At 40.3% G+C, this 20,791-nt stretch overlaps 1 protein-coding gene across 1 annotated transcript in view; it reads left to right on the forward strand.

The window, feature by feature from the left end:
* The window catches only part of LOC306964117 (cryptochrome-1-like), a 32,045-nt gene extending 18,827 nt beyond the window's left edge, over positions 1–13,218 (forward strand). Inside the window, exons 9-15 of the mRNA XM_079558025.1 lie at positions 2,346–2,497; positions 6,909–7,111; positions 8,413–8,526; positions 9,731–9,886; positions 10,055–10,135; positions 10,312–10,433; positions 12,761–13,218. Coding sequence (XP_079414151.1) covers positions 2,346–2,497; positions 6,909–7,111; positions 8,413–8,526; positions 9,731–9,886; positions 10,055–10,135; positions 10,312–10,433; positions 12,761–12,766 — 834 coding nt within the window. The 3' untranslated portion in view covers positions 12,767–13,218. The remainder of the gene's footprint in view (positions 1–2,345; positions 2,498–6,908; positions 7,112–8,412; positions 8,527–9,730; positions 9,887–10,054; positions 10,136–10,311; positions 10,434–12,760) is intronic.
* Positions 13,219–20,791: the final 7,573 nt, after the last annotated feature.

The following is a 20,791-nucleotide window of genomic DNA, read 5'->3' on the forward strand; positions in this document are numbered from 1 at the left end:
ATTCTCCTTTTTTCAACAATGTTCCCAAAATGTTTTCATTATTTATTTATTTTTGATTTCATCCCAAACTGTCCCCAATTTTCCATGTGTTTTTGCCCCAATTTTCCCAAAATTTAAAATGTTTTCCCCTAATTTGTTTACATTTTTAAAAATGTATATGTAATTTATTTAATAGAACAAGAACCCGCAATAGTGGCATTACATTTCACTGTGATGGTATTAAAAAGGTATTAAAAAGTCTTACATTTCACTTGGCCAAAGCTGGAGCTACCCTGGATACTTCAGAAATAGTAAAATGTGTTGCATTTGTGACAGTATCATGATAGTTTGGGGGCGTTGTAATGGCATTTTGACTTGCTGATACTTGCATAAGCCCTGATCTATGAGGTGGGCTAACCGAGACCTGGCCAAGATGGGCAGAAAGTTTCTAGAACATTAAAAACATACACGGCATTAGTTAAAGCCTTCACACACAAATGATCTGGACTGGATTTGACATCACAGGATGTCGATTTAATATTCTATTATTAACCGTTACCTCCCACCCACCTTCGTCCTTTCTTCCTCCCACTTTTGAAACCGCTGTTACTAAACCTTGAGTCAGGCTGGAGAACAAATACCATTCAAGTTTAAACACAAGCTTCTTTGAAGATAAACATAATCACATGCCCTTTCTCTTTTTACCACCCTTCAGTTAAGTTATGCGTGGATGGGTTTTTAAGAAGCCACCCGATACAGTGATGAATCAGGGTTGAGAAAAGGTAGTTTGTGGTTAAAGTCCGATAATAAAGCCGCATGACTCAGGAAGATCGGACCTTTTTTAGTATCTACCTGCATGTTTGAACACCCCTATAGGTATTCTAAATATAGTCATTAACGTGAGTCATTGACGGCAATTCGGACCCGAAGTGACAGTGCAGGATTTTAGAGGCAGTTGTGGCGAACAGGTCTGGGCTCATTCTACACATTAGGACATGGCTGGAACATTTAGGGGGAGGAAAATACATAATTTTAACATTTTTAAACTCCCTATAGTCCCTTTAAGTAGTAAAACTAACGCCACTTGTTTATCAACATACATGATCATGGGAGATATTGCGTGTATTTTAACATGTTTAGCATGACTCATTATATGGGTATGCCCTGGGGAAGGCCACGCAGGTCGAAATGTGTTGGCAATGACCCATGTCTAATAAAGGATTTTTTATTTCACAGCTAGAGTCGACTCACTATATATTGCAACATTAGCTGATGTGGGCCATTTGCAAATGAGGCAATGTGATGCATTTTAAGCTCATAGAAATTGGCAGTACTCGTAGTAATTAAATGGGATAATCATTAAAAATGTTCAAATTAATTAGAGCAATTTTCACAATATCAAGAACTAGCGCACTGGTCTTTTCTTCTACCCAAAAGACGATCACTTAAATGTCGTGGTCCATTTTGTTTTTTTATTTATTTACTCATTGACTTGATGAACAAGGTAAAATTACGTAAATGCTTGAATATCAACAGACCCCTTAGGAAATGCTATATTTTATCGTTAAATATTGTCAAAAATATTGTCATTTTATTATGACATTCACATTCTTATTTGGGTTGCGGCTTGCCACGACATGTTGAAGATACTGTTTGAAAATGAATCACCGCATTTATTATTTTTTTACTAACCTCAAGAGCTTAACACAAAGCATAACTTGCTTTCTCATACATGTTGTTTGGCTAGCTGTAAATAACATGCCAACAATACACTAAGACAAATAAAAAATGATGGTAATCAGCATGTTTGAAAGCAAGAAAGTTGCACAGTCAGTCATAAAGTTGTTCTTAAAATTAAAATAAATAAATGTGTATTTGGTCATGTTTACAAGTAATCTGTTTGCAAAATTAAAGATGCCACTAGAAAGCATTCTTAAAGGTGCATTATGCAACTTTTTATGTTGAAAAAAAAGTTTATTTGTGTGTATTCGACCTTGTAGTGACCCAGTGGCTGTGTGAGTGGTCAGCATGGCGCCTTTACTTTCAATCACGGTGGTCTCTACAGCACTCCAGGATCAATAGGTTTTCAGGTGGGAGGCTCCGTCAGCAGAAACCTTACAAACTAGAGACCACTGTGATTGAAAGTAATGGTGCCATGCTGACCACTCACACAGCCACTGAGTCACTACAAGTTAAATTATGCACAAATATCAACTTTTTTTTCACATCAAATGTTGCATAATGCACCTTTAATCAAATAAATTTAGTATTATCAACAACAATCAATAAATAATCACCTAAAATCCCACTTCCTCTCTCTTCTGAAACGTAACCCCCCCTGTTTTGTCCCACTCTTGTTGCTGTAGGTGTTTGAGGAACTCCTCTTGGACGCTGACTGGAGCGTGAATGCCGGGAGCTGGATGTGGCTGTCGTGCAGTTCATTTTTCCAGCAGTTTTTCCACTGCTACTGCCCCGTGGGCTTCGGCCGTCGCACCGACCCCAACGGGGACTTCATCAGGTGGGTACCACTCCTCCCCTTCGCCCCTAGGTGCTGATGATGAGGATGATGACGATGATCCGCTGGAAGGCCCCCCTGCTCCCCCGTCTCTCTGGGCAAAAAAAACAGAGATAGTGTGCAGAGTGTAAAGGAGGAGGGAACCTTGTAGAGTTTGAGTTTCATTCATACTGAAAGTCAGCACAAAATGCTAAAGTAAAGGATCAATCGCAATCAAATTGAAATGACAATTAGATTTAGCAAACTGCATCGACAGCCATTAATTGTAGTAATATTTGTCCAAAAGGATCAGATTTGTCGGAAAATAGTTGAGGCTTACTTGAAACCAATGACGAAATCCAATGATAAATACATTTTATGAGCAGAAAAATATAGTTTGTGCATAAATAGTAATTAATCATATAACTAGGAAAGAAAATTCATCTTGAAAGGCACCCAATGTGCACTTATCAAAAAAATGAATTGTAAATCGAGGTGACCGTTTATTTGTTGTGACAACCCTGGCGAGGAAAGCCCAAAGGAAAAATGACAATGCGCATACATGGACATAGTGGAAGTAATGACCTATTAAAAAACACAATATTTATTTTCGTAGCTGATAGTACAGACCTAGTGATATGGAATTTGTTTCTCTGCTTTGCATAGGCCACTGTGGTTTCTTTTTATAGGTCCACAAACATGCAAAACATGTCTGAGCCACACTGTAGCGGGCAACATGACTGTTACTGCTACAGTAGCATTAGCATACTTTATTATTAGCATTATGACTGCTATATTTGGATTTTGTTTTGCAAATTAAAGGATTACCTGTAAAGAAATCATATAAATGCCTTTTACCACCTAAATACACATGTGAGTTTAGTGTTAGCTTAGCATTTCATAATTCAGTCTGTTGTTATTATTATGATTAGTATTATTATTAATACTACTAAAGATGTTTAAAGTGTACACTGAACTTTGAAACTACTTGCTAATATAAACACAACCCCAATACTTGTCTTCAAATTTTCATTGGCTACTTCACCAAAATTGCTTAGCCCCAATTAGCATTTTAGCATTCGCGTGATTAGCATTGTTAACGGTCTTTCACCAGACATTGTGCAGTTGGTTTATTAAAATGAGTCCAAATATGTTGAAACTGTAGTAGAAATGGTTGTTAAGTTAGTTCAGATGGCGATCAGAGTTTTGCAATAATATAGTTTTGAGGGCTAGTGGTGGAGAGATGGGGGCAGACGGGGGACCTCTAGGCTCCTTGGTAAGTGAGGTACACAAGTCCCCCTTTCCCTGTTAAAGATTTCCCTGTTGGATAAATTGTATTTTAAACTGCAGCATGTTAGTTTTTGAAGCAGTCTTTTGTCAGATGTGTTCAGTTTTGTGTCTTTTGACAGTGAATGTGTGTGAATGTCTGTGACCTGTCTGCGTATTACTTTAGTTGATATGTCCGTTTACCTGTTGCCATCGGATACTTTTCAAGGCAGACTTTGCGCTTGTTAAACTTCTCTTATGTTGTGGCTGTGTCTGTGTTCGGGGGACTGGGAGAAAAGTTCAGCTGTCTCTGTCCTCCTTGTTGATTGTACCTGATTGCTTTTAAGCTGATCCAGCTGTTCTCAGGACCCTCCATTCCGGCACGGCCTGCCATGACCGCCCTGAATGGGACTAGGGTTGAGTTGAGACTCTATGGCCGCTTGGTTCTGTTTGTGTGCAACCCTGAAGGACACTTTGATTCTCGCTCGCGCCTCAGCAGCACCTTCTGGGCAGGTTTGGAACTCGGTGGCGTCTCATTTTGTCAAAGGGGATTCTGATCACTTGGTAGGGAAATACGAATGCCTGGCCTGCATTCGTTACTTAGAGGACTATGAAGCATTTCCCGGAGGGTAGTGAGGAGAGGCGTTGGACCAGTTGTCTGCCATCGCGGGGTTGCAACTAGCGCCGGTACTCGTTACCCACGCTGTGCCACTCAAGCCGGCCCATTGTCCTAGCGCTGGGCAAAGCCCCTCATCCGGCCCTTTGTGAAATGTTCTGTGGTGCTCTGCTTAGCAGAATGCAGACATGTTGGGGATGGGCGGCCCTGGAGTAGCGGTTGGTTAACTTAGAGCGAGCACGTTGACATGCTGTAGCACACTGCATTCTATACAAAATGACATAAATGTAAGTCGACTTATTACAAAAGCACATTCACAACCATCTTCCTAGCTAGGGTTGTTTCCGATGGGCTTTTTTGAGCTTCAATTCGATATTTTTGACACTTCATGCTGGCCGAGTATTATTGTAGTATTATATTTTTCATCATTCATTATTATCATTATATATTATATAATGTATTAATCATATATTTTATATATTCGGTCCATTCATTGTAGACCTATTGGATATTCCAGTAGTTTCACCAGTTTGGATTTAGCTTTGAATTTTAATTTAGAAAGTTTTTAAGAGGCAGCAGTTAAGCATTAGTAGCCTTAGCGATAGCATTTCACAGCTGTCTTTTGTGTCAGACCCAATCCATTCATTCCAATCCAATACGCTCAAAATTCCTGGATCGGAGACCGATACTGAATAACGGATCGGGACATTCCTATTCACAGCCCCTTTGAAACAACCTTGACAGACACATCACTTGGCTAGTCTTACGGATAAATGTGCTAAATCAATCAATCATTCATCATAATGCACCATGTGAATAGCTTCTGCATTTTTCTTTTTTTTTATTCACTTATACATTTCTCTGCTGTTTTATATCCATAACAACGGCATCCCCACCCGCTGTGCTCCCGGGCTGCTCGTCACTGGCAGGTCGACAATCTTCCTGGCAAAAGGGTTGTGGTCTTTTTTGGTGAAATGAGGGGGTCTCCTAGTGGGCCAGCCCAGAGTGCAGCGCTGTGGCTGTGGGAGGGAGCAGTCAGCAGGGAGGCTCTGGCCGGCTGACCCGCTTAAAAGACAACCACCACAGTCTGAAGGGGGAGCGCGGGGAGCAGGCATGAGCTGGTTTCTCACTCCTCCTCTGTCTGATCATGGGGAGGGGCCTATGGGGCGGGGTCGGGAGCCGTGTCGCACAGTGGACCACTTCTGCCATCGACCACACACAGAGTAGGTTTTACCTTTTTAGAAACTGAAACAGGAAGTGAAGATGCTAATGCCATGAGGAGAAGTAAGTGAATAAAGCTAACCGCACTCTTACCCCGTTATTAGGTATTATTATCCAAAAGCTTTCATGTCAATTTAACTTTGATTAAACTTTGATTTAGCTTGCAAACTTCCATGTGGCTACTATAGATTATACAGTGTGGGCTACACGCTAAAGGTCAGCGCTAGTTGAGCATAAAGCAATGTTGCGTATATTTCATCACCTACGCATCACTTACTTCCCCTATAAGCTAAAACCTTAACTAGTCGATACCAAGCTATCATATTAAAAAAAGCCATAGACTCGTTGGCATAACTGTTCCACTGTGCACCGGCTCTGGTCAAACAAGGGGTGGGTGTGCTGGGGGGGACCGGGGTGGGTCAATACTCTCTGCTTTCTAACTGCATATTACAGTAGAGGTCTGCTACGCCTCCATCCACTGGGAAGCGTGGTCGTGCCTCAGCGTCGGCGGTCCAAAATGGGAGTGCCGTCGTACCCCAAACCCCACCCCTCAACCTCCCCAACCATCCCTACCCTACCCCGCCCCGCACCCCACACTTCCCCGCCCACCCCTCCCTCCCTCCCCCCCTACCTCCTCGTCCTGTTTTTGTTTTCTCTGCTGCCTCCCAGAGCTGCACTGTGCTGCTCCCCACACAGCCTCCACAGCCCCCCTCCTCTGTCTGTCTCCTCCCTCGCGCTCTGGACTCTCGGTAAGGTCGCACCAAGTAGGTAGGTGATCTTTCTTTGTCAAACGGAGGAAATCCATGACACGTCAGACCAAGGAATACAAAATAAAGTACAATACCACTCGTTTGGAAGAATTTAGTGAATCTACTGTGAGACCTCCGGCTTTTAGACTCTTGGCTTACTCTTCTCGGACAATTTTCTATGGTGGCGTGTGGCTGCGTTTAAGTAATTGTTGCTTGGGACCACAGCCTTTGTCTCTCTTATCAGGATTGAGCACTGTGTTGTTTACTCACTCCAGTGCTTGAGAACCATACTATTTTGTGCAGTGTTGTGGATGTTTGTGATTTTCTTTTATTTCCCTTTTTTTTTTGGTGCCTTTAGTTTTATTTTCTATACACTTTTTAGGAGTAACAGCATGCTCTTACTACTCTCTTACTGCACAAGTGCATATACTGTATTCTCCTTTCCTTTTAAAAAAAAATACCAGTTTGTAATTACATTTTCCTATCAGACTTGACCTCCTATAAAATGTTTCTTCCTTGTACTGTTGAAGCACTCGTCGGCTCCGCACAAGCCGGCATGTCTGATTTCTCCCTGTGCTTTCAGACGTTACTTACCTATCCTTCGAGGATTTCCCGCTAAGTATATTTATGACCCGTGGAACGCCCCGGAGTCCGTGCAGGCAGCGGCGAAGTGCATCATCGGAGTGCACTACCCCAAGCCCATGGTGCACCACGCGGAGGCCAGCCGGCTCAACATCGAGAGGATGAAGCAGATCTACCAGCAGCTCAGCCGCTACCGGGGACTGGGTAAGGAAGGAAGAGATTTATATATATTTTTTTTTTTTTGCATTTTCTCCAGTTCAGCTTTACCCTAATCTAAAAGATTACAGATTATAACGCCCCATTTGAAAGCTCATTTGAAAGCTCATTTGAAAGCTCATTTGAAATAAAATTCCTGCGATGATGGCTCCACCTGCGGCTTACAGACAAGTGCGGCCTATTATCTTAAAAAAAAACAAAAAAAAATTTTTTCTTTAGTTGATGACGCTTATAGTCTATAAATGATGGTTTAAATGCCTAGCTAGATTAGAGATAGATTATTACCACGGACGGTAGTGCTGCTTCACCATTTGTTATCATTAAATTAGCATTAGTCTTTAGCTTCAACACAGAAGTCCTCTCCGGTGACGTAATTACATCCAAGTAAAGTTTTTAACATGTTGTAAAACAGCTGCCACGTTCTGTTCATGTTTATTTCAGTGAGACGCGGCTAACTCTCCATAGGAATAAAACACAGACAGGAAATGGGGCTCTTCTAGCATCCGGGTAATTTCAGTGCGCCGCGGATGCAACTATGGAGGCATTAGATAGCGTTTTTGCCTGTGAATGACAGATTGCGTTCGATAAATTGAGGTTTTCTGAAGTAAATCCTGCCTGTTGTGCGGTTGGATGTTCCATTTAGTCAGAACTACAGCTTCAATCTTGTAAACTGAGTAAGTTAATGATTAGAATTGACGTCTGCAGATCTAAAACAAATTGTGTTGATTATGTTTTAAAGTTTAACGTATCTGTGCCGGACACATCAGGCTCCAAATTCTACAATTCACTTTGCTTTAAACATAAAATAAATTGCTAATCAAGTTTAAAGCAGTACTAAGTAACTCTTGCCCCTAGAGGCCATAAGCGCCACTGCAGGTTTCGTAGCAAGTTGCGATTATTTAACTTGTTAATTGTCCGTGAGAGTAAATACTACGCTGACAGAAAAGGCGAAGGGAGAGAGGGATATTGTACATCTAATTACACAATACTGTTTAAGTGGCGCTAGCCCGCAGTTAGCTTCTTCTTCGTGATTCTATTGGCAGTTTGTACAAACATTCATCGAGACCAATTAAGTCCAATTTCTGTCTAGATCTCACAATCCAACAATTATGCTCCCTAGTTAATCCTCTCATATCCAATGACAACCACCAATGCCAACGATCTCCCGTTTTCAATGAAGCAGAGATCGATGTTTTTTACCTATAGTCTTCACCCTCCGCTGAAACCAGCAAGGAGAATATTGAATTTAACCTTTTACTTACTCTCAATCTTATTGTTTTTAATAACAGGTCTTCTGGCGTCAGTACCATCCACCAATGGGAACGGGAACGGAGGGATGATGGCGTACTCACCCGGGGAGCAGCAGTCTGGCAGTAACGGAAACAGCAATGGCAACGGACACGGTATGTACAGCCACAGACTGATTCACACCTGATCTGTCCTTCTGTACGTCATCTTCACAGTGGTATTTTTTACAATTTACAACTTAAATTTCTTCAAAACTCACAGAAAACCTAGCTCGAGCTAAATTGACTTTTTTTTCTTTTTTTACTAAGTCCAAGGCCGGCCTACATTCCAAGTCATTATGCAAACTTTTACTTGGAGGCGTTGTTTACTGTGGCAACCACAGCAGGTAGAAGCAAAACACATTTGGTTTCGATCCAAAACAGGGATGTAACATTCAAATCTGTTTCTGATTAAATGCTCATGTGGGCTGTTCAAAAGTGAACAATCAATGCCCAGGCGAAGGGAGTTCCCGTCGCTCCGGCACTCATTTAAATATTTTAGAATTTGCACAGATAATTAAATCTGATATGAAGGGGATTGCCCTGGTATACAGTATAGGCCGATATTTGAAGAAATTCAATTTGGTGTAATTTTTGTTTTTTATCTCTCAAATAGCCTATAGTTAAACATTTACTAGTATAGTAAAGGTTTCAACTGGGGATGAACCGATCCGATATCTAAGCCGATATCGGGAAAAATATTATATTGGGTATCGGCTACAAATATTCGATGCTGAACCAATTATTTTTTGGCTCTCACCGCTTTAAACAACACACCTTTCATGGACTAAATCGAAGTAGCTTTAACCGCATATGTATTTTGATGCACCAAATGATGCGGCTAGCAACAGTATGCCAAAGCTAGCAACAACATGTTAATGCTAACGTGTTAATGCTATCAGCATTAACATGTTAATGCTAACGCCATTTAAACAAGGCTGGGAAAGAAACTGAACGGATCACCTGAAAGTAGCTGGTTTGAGTTGTTAATATTATTGTAACCTAAATAGCCGGTCATATTTTAGTGTAGAAAAGTTATTCTAGACTTGAGTGAGGAATTTTCGCTAAATCTCAAAATCGAGACCTGCTTCGTAGTTTTGGAAATTTGCGCGCTGAAATGCTCAGGTTGAATGTGTATGAGGTCTTTAGAAGGTGAGAGACTGGATGGTCCATGGCTGCGAAGGTCCATTTATGAGGGGATAGCATTTATCACTAACTTTTATTACAATTCATGTGCATTTAGGATCTTTACATTACCTTTTAGAGCCACTTAAAAGCCGTCTGCTGTTTTTAAAGGTTGTCTTCTTGGCTTCTCCCGTAGTGCATGGCGTGTCGGGCGGCTCGGTTACCAAGGCAAACGGCAGCGGGAGCATCCTGTTGAACTTTGACAGTGAGGAGCAGACGGGCTCCAGTGCAGTGCAGACACCGCAGTCCCAGCAGACACAACAGCAACGAATACAGCCACAGCAGCATCATGGTTAGTCTCCAAACTCCCATTGGAAACTTTCTTTTCATACTCTTGGGCGACATACATCAGGTTTTTACAAGGTTGATCGTGGCATTACTGGAGTATTAATGCTCTGTTCTAGTGTCATGTATTGTTTCCAAGTAGCACACTAAATTCGTTATATCCTTTGTGTTCCAGGATACCACTCAGTGCCAGACACCAACCAGACCATCACCAGCAGCCGAATATTCCACGAGTTTGCTGTGCCTCAGCATCCAGGTCAGTTTTGAACCCTGAGCAATATATTATGACATCTTCAAGGCTACTTAGAAATGTCTTATTAAAAGTAAAATGTTATTATTTATTAGAATGCTGTATATGTCAACCTGTCTTGCTACTTTTGTCTAAATTTGAAATATCTTCAAATAATGTCTTTTCTCCATTTTACCCTTCAGGACTCCTCCACGCCAGAGGGGGCATCACAGGAAAACGAGAGCGCGAGTCGGAACGCGAAGGATCAGGAGAGGAGGAGCGCCCACCATGTTCGGTTCACAAGATGCAGCGGCAGAGTGCAAAGGTGACGACACTGACTACCGCACAACCACCTGTGGGAAATGTCAGAGCCTAGTTGGTGAATCAGACCTATTAGAAACTTTAGATAGGCCATTAGGAGAGCGCTCCAGATGAGAAGGATATTATTAGCCTCTACCCGCGTTAGGAACAGGGTTTTCTTCACTGTGTGCCAGGCTCAGGAAAGTTAGCTTGCTAGGTAGGCAATGTTGCAACTTAGCGGAGTTCATCCAAGACGCAGATCCTGAGCACTTTCCTCACAGTGATGAACAGAAGTGAAATAAATGACGAGCAAAAACTTGTGAAGAGTTAGGATCTGGACATTTAATTTATATTATTGTGTTTCTTTTCTCTTTTTTTGTCCGTGGGGGCGTGGTGTTGCGTAAGAAACAGCTTTAACTCGCCATTTCTCTCAAAGCAGAGTGGCTTCCCAGAGTGGCTTTTTAATTGGTCAAAATCGGTCCAAGGACGACTGAGAAACATCCTGATAAAGCCTTCAATCCGAGAACCAGGCTGTTTAAATGCACACGCGTGTCAACAATGTTATCGTTGAAAATTGACTTGAAACGAATATATGTAGGCATTTGCCTCTTCCCATAACGTTGGTGTCCGTCCAGAGAGGAGGAGAGAGTTGGAGAGAGGAGTTAATCAGAAAGGAGAGTGTTTACAAGTACATACATGAAACTACTGAAATCAAATAGCAGTTTCATATTCCAGTAAGACGGCAAATATGAATTGTAACGAGTGAGTAATCTATCAGTTTCACCACGGACCAAAACCTCTCATCTTCCTACGTTGTCCAAAGAATCGTTTTGTTGATAGGTCGTCCACTTTATGTAAATTTTCGGGTTAAACCAAAACAAATAAAGCCAGCGGAGGACACCAACTATTCAAATCAGCGTGGCTACTACTCGAAGCAGTAAAATAAGCTGACTCACAGTAGTCAACATGGGAACGTGGGAAAACCCTCTGCCGGACCAAAACTACTGTCCGGCATGTGATGTATGTCTGATACATATATCTGATATATTCCTATTAGTATAAATAAAATACCACTGGACATCGCAAAGTACATATATAATACATGTACTCTCTACACGATTCAAAACAATGGAGTCACGATTATTCAGAGGGAAAAAAATTGCGATTTTACAATTATTCACAATTATTGAAATTAAGGAAGAAAACAACGAGAATTTGTCAAATCTTTTACCGCACCTTTGCATTTTTGTGTTTAAGGGTTGTTTTTATTTGAAAATCTTTTGAACACTCAGCCTGTTACGTTTCATGTTTATACTTTTACCCTTACATAAAGATTTAAAAGAATCAATAGACAACAAGAAGCTAATTGATCTGATCTGTTGTCTCATGAATTCACTATAATGAAGAAAAGAGTTCCTAAACAAACAAACCATGAGCTGATTTCCATGTGCTCGCGCAGTTTCATCTTCTAGCTTGACATAACAAAGTTGCACATGGTTCTTTTGGGACTCTTCCTTTGGCCTAATAATTGCAGCATTTGACGCAATTGAAGCATTTCTGTTCAATTGCAGTTAATCCCTTTGCACAGTACGTCTAAAACAGACACAGATAAAGTTGCATACAAGTTTCTTGACACTTCCAAACACCAGTATTGAGTTTTGGAAGTAGGTGTTGTCGGTTTTTAGCTCAAGTAAAATGACGTAAATAGGGGCATATTGACAGGATGACTAAGTCACACGTGTCTGTGGTTGAGGAGAAACTTGGGATGAATAAACCAGACCTGTTTGAATAATGCAGTGAGAGTGTAGCAGATAAATGCGTTGTATAAAGTACATATTTTTAAAGATATGTACTGCCGACTGGATTTTTTGGGTCCGATACTGATATGAAGGGGGCTGGCATGGCTGATTTTTTTTTTTTTACAAATTTAATTTAATGTTGCTTTTTTTGCCTCTCAAATGGTCTATAGTTAAGCATTTATTATTTTTTTCTAAGGCCGATGCAGATGTGCAACGCTGTTACTTCTGGAAAATGTCCCGTCTATAATCCTGTGTATGAGGCTTCTAAATGTGTCACTGTTGAACTCTGACTGCGGGGGGCTCTGCATATTCAAGTTTAGTAGGTACTTCAGAGGGAGTTTGTTTGAAAGACAAGATTCAGTAGATTATAGAAAATAATGCGTTGATACTTCCTGGAGTGGGAGTGGGTATGAGCAGTAGGCGGGGCAAACAACAACATTGCCTTTTCAGCGCAGACGGGCTTTTTACAAACGACACTAAAACACTCTTAATGGTATTAATGTCTAATGTTGAATCTTATATTGACTTTTTTCCCCCCCTCATCTTTCTCCAGACTTAATCCCAGCGTTGTGCACTTCGTCACCATCTTCAAGTCAACTCCTGGCCAGCGGTGAGGAAATGGGGACTCCTCTCTCTTTCTGTCCTTAAGAACAGCAGCGACAGAGAACCCCGTCTCCTCCGGAAACACCTGTACACTCATTTTACTCAGCAGGGACAAAGCAAAAAGGTGAAAATGTGTACGGGCAACAGGGGTTTACTAAGAATTCCTTTAAAAACGTGTCAACTTCGTGATTTGACTTTAGCTCTAAGCCAGGTTTGTAAGATCTATTGACGTGGCTATTGGTGTTACAAACAACCTTTGCTCTATTACAAGTTTTGTTAGACGTGTGATGCATACGAATATGTCTTGAAATGACATGTAACCTGCCTGTATACAGCACCGTATAGAGGTAGTAGCAGCAAACTAAGCTTCAAGTCACCAAGCGCTCACGTTACCTCAATAGTAATAATACGGAAACAGTTTTTTTGTGTAATGAAAGTTATATACATTTGTAGCGAATGGTAGCACGCAGCAGTTCAACACATTCACAATGTAAATATTGTAAAAATGGATTAATAGTTATAACGACTTATACGTTTTCAGATTTTTACAATCAGGAAAGAATTTGATAAGGGTACTTTTATATCCTTAGAAAATAAATACTTCTGTAATGTTTTCAGTTGAAATGTATGAACTTTGGCAAGTTACTATACTGGCGGTATCTTTGAGAACGCCCACAAATGGTTACGCTTGATTGGATAAAACAAAAAAGGAAGAATAACTATTCTTTTCACCTACAACAAACACAGATATACAGATTTATCCACCAAGTTAAGATACAAAGACTTGGAGAGTAACTAACATAGTTCAAGGGCCCAAATGTGTATCAGCGAATTCTAACGTTAGCTCCATGCTACATGCTAACGTCTAGCTTCGAGTGCCGGTTTTTCACTTCTAAAGGACAATCTGCTGTTTATCGGACATTAAAAGCATTTAAAAGAAAGAGAACAAACATTTTTTAGCTTTTTAGATGTAATTTTACACTGATTTTCACACTGCCTTTTCGTCATCGGCAGCTAAACGATAAGCCTGGTTTACGCTCTGGGTGCTGCTGTGAATGTGTGAAGTCAGTAGTAGTAGAAGAATATGTCGTCACTCTGGCTGTAAGACAAGATTACAACGTGGCATTATGGGTATTGGAGCTCGCTAGCGCTATAGCTTTTTATACTGGACCTACCTATGTCAGCTTTTTAGACGTCTTTGTCGCTTCTCTAGGAGTATTTTTAATACATTACAAAACAAACATTTTGGCTAGTATTGCAGTTTTGGCTATTTTTTTAAATGCAATGATAAAACCGTTTAATATAAATACACACATTACTAGCATAGTTCATTGGGTTTAAGTTATATACAGTTATATTTTTTGGTCCCTTATAAAACATTTTCACCTCTCTGTTTGGCCCTGTCTGCTGGTGTATTTTCTATTTTATTTGAATTTTTTTTTGTAATTTAAATATATTCTTGATGTTACTGCAGTATCCTGTACATGTTCTTATACGACCAATAACTTCAGAGTATCTTTGAAGTATCTTTCTGTGGTGTTGGAGAATACTTTTTTGCTGTGCAACAATGTTCAACAACCAAAAAAAAAAGCAAATCGAAGCTGGCACAACCCGGGGGGCATAACACATGTTCTGACTCAAAGCTAACATTTGCCGTCGCCTAATTGTTGCAGACGGGATGGGTTTTTTGTAATGTTTCCTGTATAAAAATCGAAAAGGACGAAAAAATACAAAACTGGGGGCAACAATCTGGATTGAAAAAGACAGAAAAGTAACATTCCACTAACAGTTATAAAGGATTACTACTACTGCTACTACAACTTTGTAATTAGCTTAAAGGTATTATTAATGGCTTTGTGCATTGTTCCAAAGTACCAAAGTATACTGGGAGGGTATACTTTGGTCCGATCCAACTTAACTTGTTGATTTTATGCCTGAGAACTACAACAGAGAATGTATCGTTGTAAAATACCCCAACCCCTGCACACAATATCATCTTTACAACCCTTTTTCTTTCTTTGTGTTTGGGGGGTTCCTCCCAATGCCCCGCCCCTTACCTTCTAATTGATTGATGCCGTCAACTTGGTTACATTAGCTAGGCTTGGTAAACTCATTCACTCTGGAGACCGTCAGTCAATATATATGTTTTATAGATACAGACAGCGTCTCTGGAATTGCCCATATATAGTCATGCTTGAAGCAGTTGAGGGAGAAGACACAGTAGAGAAAAATCTAAACTTTTTATAGTTACTCAAACTATTTTAACAAATTGTATCTTTATTGGGGAAAAAAACTATATTGATAATTCAGCGACATGGGGAGAAGTAAAGAGGTTCAACAGCCCATAAAGCCATAAATAACAGAGAATGCTAGCATGATGCTTCATGTTAGCATCATGCTACATGCTAACGCTAGCTATGACTGCCGTTTCTTTGCTTCTACTGAACAATCTGCTGAGAAAAAACATCCATATCAGCCCGATTTAGACTTGACTTTAGTTGGATGTGATAAACAAGTTTATATTCCGCCAGAAAACGGCTAAAAAGAGTGAAAAATGGTGTTTCCCAAAACATACTTCCTTCCCCCCATGCTGACTGTATCTATAATACTGCATTCCTTTTTTTTTTGTCAGAGAAACGACAAATTTTTACATTTTCACTTATCCGTTTTCTGCACAGCTGCTTCATCTCCTCATTATGTATTCCAGTTTATTTCAACGACTGATTGAAAAGTCTTCACATTTAGTTTTTGCCACAATTTGTAGAACACAAACAGAAGGATCCTTAATTGGGCAGAGCCTTTTGCATTTGACATGTATTTTGTAAACTTGTACATAGATTTTTATTCTCCCCCCACTTTGTAGTATAATATATCAAAGGTCCTGAAACATACCCCACAAGCACATGATTTACAAAACTTATTTATAAGATTTCTGCCTCATGTACGAAAATGAATCAATAAAATACTTCTCGATCAAATATAAGTTAAAGCACAAACCTTTTTTTTTTTTTAAAGTGGACATAATGCAAAATCAACTTTTTTTCTTTTTTTTTAGCTTTTTGTTATTATGTTGTTCCCACATCAGACACATCCCAGGAGTAGCATTTCACTCCATTCACGCAGGACTGAGGAATCCTCGGTTAACCTTACTTAATTTAGCGTTTTCTAATGTCTAACGTATTTTTTCTTCTACGGTCTCGGCACTTCGTTCTGTACTTCCTGGATGCAACCGCGTCATTGTTCAAACCCCATAATCCAACATTTGATCGGTTCTGACCAGTACTGCGCTCAAAGGGGGTTTGTCGGGCCGTGCTAAAGTTGTAAACCACTCCGTACATCGAAACTGAAAGTGAGTTTTTTAAAATACATTATTCCCACAGCTGCCAGCAGTCAAAGTCTTCAGCAGCTCTAGAGCCTGAATTCGTTTTTACTATTTATTTCAAATTATAAAACGTAAAATATCAACGCCAACATGTTTTATTGACTTTTTAGTTTTGTTGTAACCAAAATCCAGTGCAGTTTTTTCCAAACTTGGCCCAATATTACATTTCTAATGTTTTGCTTGAGGGACACTTGGTCAGAAAAGTGCAGTAGTCATGTCATTACTACGTACCAAGTCAAAGATGGTAAAAGATAATTTTTCAAACTTCACTGACAATGCTACAAATTTGAGATTTGTAGATGGACGTTTGGGAATAGAGTGAAGCCATTCTGACGTGCATCCAGATTAAGGACGTGATCTTGCTTAAAACGGGGTTGGGGGAGAAGGGTCTTACAATACAATAAAATCTATTGTAGTGTTTCTGTATTGTATATCTGTATGTTCTCAAAAGGATATGACCATTGTTAGTTTTTGAAGCTAACGGGGGGAAAAAGAGACTTTTTTTTCCGCAGCTGTCATCTTATCATTACTGTATTATGCTCCGTCTCTCCTTGTGTTGTGAAAGGCTTTTTGTGCTTGATCATGTTCATGAGCGGAAATTAAAATTCGTTACATCTACAGTGACTGGTTTTGCCTCATTTTTGTTTATTTTTTTAAACATTAGGGTGAGATCTACGGAGGGTTGGACAAATGTTGCCGTTGACATAGGGGATAAAAAGAGTGAATCTTGAGAATAGGGGGGGGGTCTGAGTGCTGAGGAAAAGGTATGGGGGGGTGGAGTCCAGAATTTGAGAAACAATTAAGTTGAAATATCTCAGAATCAGAAAAAGGGTTCACACACTACTATAATAATAATAATAATAATAATACTTGATACTGTACAATTATAAAGGCATGCGAGTAAAAAATGAGCTAAAATAAACCTGACATTGATTACTCAGACATCAGGAAAGCTGCCAAATAGTCTGTGCTGTGTTTAAAGGCGGAAGACGGTGCACCGTAGGTGTAAAACTTGAAAGGATGATTTAAATGCAACCTGAAAAGCACATGATCATTCTTGCCTTCCTGAAGAACATGAGGTGGCATGTTCCTCATGTGATCCACAAATCAACAGAAACTACACATACTGTTATTACGACAGCAAATAAACTTGAAAGGCAATGTTTAACCTTTAGGATATTTCTGCAATTGGTGGGTTGCAGGTTCTGGAATGTGATGTCACCGGACCCAGTGGGGGGCAGGAGCCAGTATTTCCTATTAACAGCATTGCACTTTCACAAGTTGTACCAAAAAAAGAAAATTTATGATGTACAAAAAAAATCACTAATATCAGTCACTGAGTCCATGATCTCTCTGCACAAGACCAAAAATGTCCTCAAAAACCAAATAATTGTACCAATCAATCAATGGTTCTGTATATCCCAATATCATTCCTTAAATCATACCAGAAAGTTTTGATTTTACATCTGTCGCTTTAGCTTCACGCGCGCCTCTGGGTGCTACACATGCGCTGTGGTCGCCGGGAATTCATCTGTTTAGGAACTAAATTCTATTTATTCTATAGGACTGGATTTAAATTTCTCCCTTCTCTTTGGTCATGTGCATCCATCAAACAGGACTTGTTCATGACATCAGCAGGTGGAACACAGAGTTATGAGCTCTTGATATGGACGGGTAAATTGGCGGGATTACTCAAGTACACTTGAATAGAATAATATAAAAACTAAGTCAACGAAATTGTGTTCAGGTGTTAGTCCTGAGACTGAGCGCGCCGCCACATAATAATTAAGTGGCTGTGAGTAACACTGATTTATAAACGGTGCAGTCTTGCCCCAACTTGAGTGACCTTTTTTTTTTAATGATTTATTTATTACATCACTCTCTCTTTCTGAACGTTGTTGGGTTCCCCCTCAGTGCTTGCTGACTCAGTGTTTCGGCTGTAGACGAGTTGGCAGAGCTGATTTGCGTGTGTGAGCGTGGGTGAATCGAGAGGCATTGCCTTTAATCCTCCGCTCCGTTCTACTCCTATTGCCACGGTCTCCCAGTTCATGGCTTTTGTTTCTTCCACCGCTGCTTTCTTTGTTGCCAGTGTCAGTGATAATGAACGAATGATAATGAATTGCAAATTGAGATTCGGATTTGCCACAAAGTGAAAAGTCTGATTAATGTTAGGATTTATGTAGCATTTGAACATAAATCATAACGTCAATCAATCAATGGTTCTGTATATCCCAATATCATTCCTTAAATCATACCAGAAAGTTTTGATTTTACATCTGTCGCTTTAGCTTCACGCGCGCCTCTGGGTGCTACACATCACTGTGGTCGCCGGGAATTCATCTGTTTAGGAACTAAATTCTTATTATTCTATAGGACTGGATTTAAATTTTACCCCTTCTCTTTGGTCATGTGCGTCCATCAAACAGGACTTGTTCTCTAAAGACTGTTGTTTCTGATTAGACCCACACAATCAAAAGCACTCCTCAGTTGCTAAATGGAGGAGTAAAATGTAAACCCTTGTAATCAGACTAAATAGGTTAGACTGTGGTGCTCAGACTCTCAGCCACTGAATGTTTTGCTTGCGTATCAGTATGACGCTCTGAGAGGGTCTTTCTCCCTTTTCTGTGGAAGCATGGACAGACTTGAATGGTAGGACTAGCGCAATGTCTCGAGTTCACGTCTCCGGGTCCCGCACCGATGGTAAATAAACGTTTCCTATTTAAGACATCCGGACTGCTGCCTGTTTTTCATCTATCCTCTCGAACAACATTGTTAATTCTCTAACAACATGATTCTGTAGACTCTTTTAAAAAGCAGTTGAAGACGTTGCCATTTATTTGTAATGTGTGATGTTTGTTATGTTTAATTTCACCCATGCTACTATATGCAGCATTTTTTATCTGTTTATCTTCATACAGTGGGAGGGAACTGAAGACACCTTTAAGAATTTCTTACATTTATGCCTGAATTGGTAATAAAATGTGGTCTGATCTTGATCAAAATCACAAGAATGATTAAACAGTGTCTGCCTAAACTAATACCATCCATCCATCCATCCATCCATCCATTTTCTTCCACTTGTCCGTTGCCGGGTTGTGGGGGAAGCTTTTGGAGCTTCCCAAATCACATCGCACCAGCCCCTTATGGCTCCTCCTGCAGGTGGTGGGTCCACGGGAGGACGGCCTCATGATTAAACGGGCCTGCTGGTCTCTCATAAGGGGAAACTAATACCACCGAAAACAATTATATTTTATCATGCTGGCCATAACTTGCATACATTCACAGGACAGGGTGGAATTGAGTGAGAACACCCCCAGGCTAAGAGCTAATAAAACAAGTTTATGCAGACATTTAGAGTCAGGTGTGAGCCAACCCGAAGTCCAGTCACTGAGGTGTGGCTTCTTGCCACTGAAAAACATTCACTAGTTAAGAATTGTCTCTCGTTGAGAAGCATTGTCTGATGTGCACCATTAGCCTGGTCCAACCACAATGATGCCCCTCTGTATTTTTGTATATACTGCAGGATATCAGTCTGGGACCCGGGCCCTTCGTTGGCGTCTAATCTACAATTACAGGAAACGCCTGGGTGAAGTTATTGCTGCCTGTTAGAGAATTAACAATGGTGTTTGAGAGGATGGATGAAGAATAGGCAGCAGTCTGGATGTCTTATGCAGGAGAAGTTTATTTACCATCGGTGCGGGACCCGGAGACATGAACTCGAGACATTGCGCTAGTCCTACCATTCAAGTCTGTCTATGCTTCCACAGAAAGGGGATAAATACCCTCTCAGAGCGTCATTTGATACGCAAGCATTCAGTGGCTGAGAGTGGGCGCCTGAGCCTCACAGTCAAGGCTATGACAGAGATAGTACGACTGTACAGCCTGACCCAGTATGATAAATAGCGATTTAAATGTTATCCTCTAACACTGCCAAAGGAGGGTCAACCAGCCATTGAATCTAAGGGTGTACTCACTTATTCCATGCTGTCCTGTGAATGTTTACATGTTATGGCCAATAAAAATATGATAACATGTAATTGTTTGGGTGGAACTAGTTTAAGCAGACACTGTTTACTCATTCATTTTAAATTGGTCATTTTTATGACCAATTTGGTCATTTTTCTGACCAATTTAGGCAGAAACGTATGAAATTTCAAACAGTTCCTGACTTACTTGTTCTAAATGTGCACTGTAAACTTGAGATTTAAAGGCCTTATACCTGATTTCTTTACGATGAAAGAGGAAACCACTGTATCTGTGGTCCAAACTCAGTCCTAACTTTCCAAACATACATTTGTAGAATCCCAATTCTTTGCAGGGACTATTTCACAACTTGCGGGGTAATTTTCATAGAAATGCTCAAAAACTCACCTGCACGTTCATAAAATTGAAACAAATGTTTAATAAATAGTCTGAGTTTATGATATACTAAAGGAGGACAAGAAAAATGTGACAGACTGCAATCTCTCAAACTTGATCACCCTAGTAGTTAGGTAGCCATAAAAGGGGAACAGGGGCAATGTATTTGAATAATGGAATGCTAAGGGTGTAGGGAATCCCTCTATATCCACCGTCACATATGCAAAACAGCCCTGTCAG

The sequence above is a fragment of the Gobius niger genome (genome assembly GCF_951799975.1).
Source record: "Gobius niger genome assembly, chromosome: 6".
Classification (NCBI taxonomy): domain Eukaryota; kingdom Metazoa; phylum Chordata; class Actinopteri; order Gobiiformes; family Gobiidae; genus Gobius; species Gobius niger.